We start from the raw sequence: 3,970 nt of genomic DNA on the forward strand, positions 1-3,970 counted from the left end.
ATGCAAATAGGAGATGATGCTTAGTCTCATGCAAAGAAAGGCAGTGCTTAGCCTTATGCAGTTAAGGAGGTAATTCTTAGCCTCATGCAAATAGGAGACAATTCTTAGTCTCATGCAGAACATGCAATGCTTAGCCGTATGCAATTAAGGAGGCAATGCTTAGACTCATGCAAATAGGAGACAATGCTTAGTCTCATACGGATAAGGAAATGCTTAGCCTTATGCAATTAGGGAGGCAATGCTAAGCCTCATGCAAATAGGAGACGGTGCTTAGTCTCATGCAAAGAAAGGAAGTGCTTAGCCTTATGCAATAATGGAGGCAGTGCTTAGCCTCATGCAAATAGGATACAATGCTTAGTCTGATGCAAAGAAAGGAAGTGCTTAGCCTTATGCAATAATGGAGGCAGTGCTTAGCTTCATGCAAATAGGAGACAATACTTAGTCTCATGCAAAGAAAGGTAGTGCTTAGCCTTATGCAAGAAAAACAATGGGTGACAATGAGAAAGAAAAATATTTTGTAGGTGGAAGTATTTATGTTTGGTAACTTATCATCATGAAGGTAGTGATTCGATGTATCTGCGGGTATTGTTGTCTTATCGTGTCTGCATCTAAAGAAAAATCATGAGTTTTATGGGGGAAGGTTGGTTTGCGCTTTTGTCTTCTGTTTTGCCTTTGCTCCTGTCTTGAGGTCCTGTTTGAGTTATCCTGGGTAGCATCTGGCTATCATAGAATTAACGTTTTCGAAAAATATGCGTGCATTTGATAAATATAGTTATTTGAAATATAGTAGTATGCGATTTCAAATAATTTAGATGAATCGGTGATTGTGACATTATTTTAAAGACATTGCGATCTCCTTGCTTTAGAATTTTGAGGGTCCCCCTCAAAAATTTTGCCCCAGTTTAAATACAATACTTTGGATGTTCCGTGTATGACGATGTCGGCTGAACTTGATTTAGAATTTTGAGGCTCCTCCTCAAAATTCTGCCCCAGTTTTCTGATCATGGAAAAATGAAGATTTTATTAAGATGTGACCGAACCCACAGGGCTGCCTACGTATCCCCTCTTAAACGGGAATCAGGTCAAGCATAGTTCAGTTACATCAGATGAAGAAATATAAACAATCCTAAACATATTATCTCTTGAATGCGTCTAAGTTGATAGGTTTTGGCCAAATTTCTCCATCCATTTCTGTAAGTATGAGTCCTCCTCCTATTAGTACTCTGTGAACCATGTAGGGCCCTTGCCAATTGGGTAAAAATTTCCCTTTGACTTCATCTTGATGCGGGAAGATCCACTTTAGCACCAACTGCCCTGGTGTGAATTGTCTAGGCCTGACCCTTTTGTTGAAAACTCTGGACATTCTGTTCTGGTAGAGTTGACCGTGATATACCGCATTCATTCTTTTCCCATCAATGAGAGCCAGTTGTTCATAGCGACTTTGTATTCATTCTGCATTACTGAGTTCAGCCTCTTGTATGATTCTCAAAGAAGGAATTGCTACTTCGGCGGGAATAACGGCTTCAGTACCATAGACCAGCAAATAAGGAGTTACCTCGGTTGATGTGCGAACCGTGGTGCTATATCTAAGTAGGGCAAATGGTAGCTTCTCGTGCCATTGTTTGTGATTATCTACCATTTTCCTTAATATCTTTTCGATGTTCTTATTGGTGGCTTCTACAGCTCCATTCATTTGCGGCATGTATGCTGTGGAATTCTTATGCTTGATCTTGAAGGTTTCACACATGGATCTCATCAAATCACTGTTAAGGTTGGCGGCGTTGTCGGTGATGATTGATTCCGGTACCCCAAACCGACAAATAATATGATCTCTAACGAAATCTGCGATGACCTTCTTAGTTACATCCTTGTAAGATGCGGCTTCAACCCATTTCATGAAATAGTCTATGGCCACTAGAATGAACCTGTGCCCATTTGAAGCAGCGAGTTCGATTGGACCGATGACATCCATCCCCCAAGCAAAGAAAGGCCAAGGTGCACTTATTGCAGTGAGTTCATTAGGTGGCACTCGTATCATATCAGCATGTACTTGGCATTGATGAAACCTTTGGACATACCTGATGTAGTTTTTTTCCATAGTTATAAAAATATCCAACTCTTAATATCTTCTTAGCTAAGACAAAGCCATTCATGTGCAGTTCACAAGTTCCAGCATGTAACTCTTCGAGCAATTTGGATGCTTCCTTGGATAATCCCAGATCTGGAGTCCTTCTGTATAGAATTCCTCCACTTTGGAAGAAGTGGTTGGATAATCTTCGGAGTGTGTGATTCTGAGTATGATGTGCGTGCTCCGGGTACTCTCCTTTTGCCAAATATTATTTGATGTCGTGGAACCATGGATTTCCATCCATTTCCTCTTCAACATGAGCACAATAAGCTGGCTGATTATGAATCCCTACTGGGATAGGATCGATGAAATTCTTGTCTGGGTGTTGTATCGTGGAAGATAAAGTGGCCAATGCATCTGCGAACTCATTCTGGATTCTCGGAATATGTCTGAACTCTAATTTTGTGAATCTCTTCATCAACTCTTGTACACAGTACAAATATGGTAATATCTTAGTGTTCTTAGTGGCCCACTCTCCTGAAACCTGATGTACCAAGAGATCAGAATCTCCAAGCACCAGCAACTCTTGAACGTGCATGTCAATGGTTTTCCTGAGTCCCAAGATGCAAGCCTCATATTCTGCCATATTGTTGGTACATGGAAACCTGAGTTTTGCGGATACTGGATAGTGTTGACCCGTTTCTGACACTAAAACTGCTCCAATACTAACTCCTTTGAAATTCGCAGCCTCATCGAATAACATTCTCCAACCATCATAGGCTTCAGTGATATCTTCTCCTACTAATGATACCTCTTCGTCGGGAAAATATGTTTTCAGTGGATCGTACTCTCCGTCTACAGGATTTTCTGCCAGATGATCCGCCAATGCTTTCCCTTTGACCACCTTCTGAGTTACATAGATGATGTCGAACTCACTCAGTAGTATCTTCCATTTTACTAACTTTCTCGTAGGCATGGGTTTCTGGAAGATGTATTTTAGCGGATCCATCCTTGATATGAAATATGTGGTGTAGGCATAAAAGTAGTGCCTCAACATTTGAGCTATCCATTGTCAAAGCGCAATAGGTGTGTTCCAGCAAAGAATATCGTGCTTCGTAGGGTGTGAACTTCTTACTCAGATAGTATATGGCATGCACCTTTCTTCCCGTCTCATCGTGTTGTCCTAAGACACAGCCGAAAGCCCCATCTGGTATAGATAAATAGAGTAGCAGAGATCTCCCAGGTTTCGGTGGGACCAAAACAGGTGGTTTGGATAAATATTCCTTGATCTTGTCAAAGGTTCTGGCACTCTTCAGTCCAACTTGTCGCAGCATCTTTCTTCAACATTTTGAAAATCGGTTCACAGATCACAGTTGATTGTGCTATGAAACGGCTGATGTAATTCAGACGCCCTAAGAAACTCATCATATCTTTCTTATTCTTCAGAGGTGAAAAATCTTGGATAGCGTTGACCTTTGACGGGTCTAGCTCAATTCCTTGGCGACTGACGATGCACCCTAGCAGTTTTCCAGTAGGGACTCCGAAGGCACACTTTGTGGGGTTCAATTTCAGGTTGTACCTTCGAAGTCGATCAAAACATTTCCTCAAATCCACTATGTGATCTGTACCCTTTTTAGATTTGATGATGACATCGTCCACGTACGCCTCTATCTCCTTGTGTATCATGTTATGGAAAATGGTTATCATGGCCCTCATATAAGTGGCTCCAGCATTCTTTAGGCCAAACAACATCATTTTGTAACAATATACTCCCCATGGTGTAATAAAGTTTGTCTTTTCGGCATCCTCTTCATCCATCCAGATCTGATGATATCCCGTGAAGCAATCCACAAAGGATTGAAGTTCATGCTTGGCACAGTTGTCAATCAGTATGTGTATATT

The 3,970-nt window shown here is 41.2% G+C and overlaps 1 protein-coding gene across 1 annotated transcript; it reads right to left on the reverse strand.

Moving 5' to 3' along the window:
- Window positions 1-1,447: 1,447 nt before the first annotated feature.
- On the reverse strand, window positions 1,448-3,402 carry LOC138903654 (uncharacterized). Its single transcript, XM_070192090.1, has 3 exons — window positions 3,031-3,402; window positions 2,622-2,975; window positions 1,448-1,729 (listed from the first exon to the last, which is right to left on the reverse strand). The coding sequence occupies exons 1-3, from the start codon at window positions 3,400-3,402 to the stop codon at window positions 1,448-1,450; spliced, it is 1,008 nt and encodes a 335-aa protein (XP_070048191.1).
- Between the last annotated feature and the right edge of the window lie 568 nt (window positions 3,403-3,970).

This window comes from Nicotiana tomentosiformis, chromosome 12 (assembly GCF_000390325.3).
Source record: "Nicotiana tomentosiformis chromosome 12, ASM39032v3, whole genome shotgun sequence".
NCBI classification, from domain to species: Eukaryota; Viridiplantae; Streptophyta; class Magnoliopsida; order Solanales; family Solanaceae; genus Nicotiana; species Nicotiana tomentosiformis.

Coding starts and splice junctions, on each gene's coding strand:
- LOC138903654 (XM_070192090.1), bottom strand. CDS start 3,402: ATGCTGCGACAAGTTGGACTGAAGAGTGCCAGAACCTTTGACAAGATC. Junction 2,976..3,030: donor AAACCCATGCCTACGAGAAA/GTTAGTAAAATG, acceptor TATGTAACTCAG/AAGGTGGTCAAAGGGAAAGC. Junction 1,730..2,621: donor TTGGAGATTCTGATCTCTTG/GTACATCAGGTT, acceptor GAAACCTTCAAG/ATCAAGCATAAGAATTCCAC.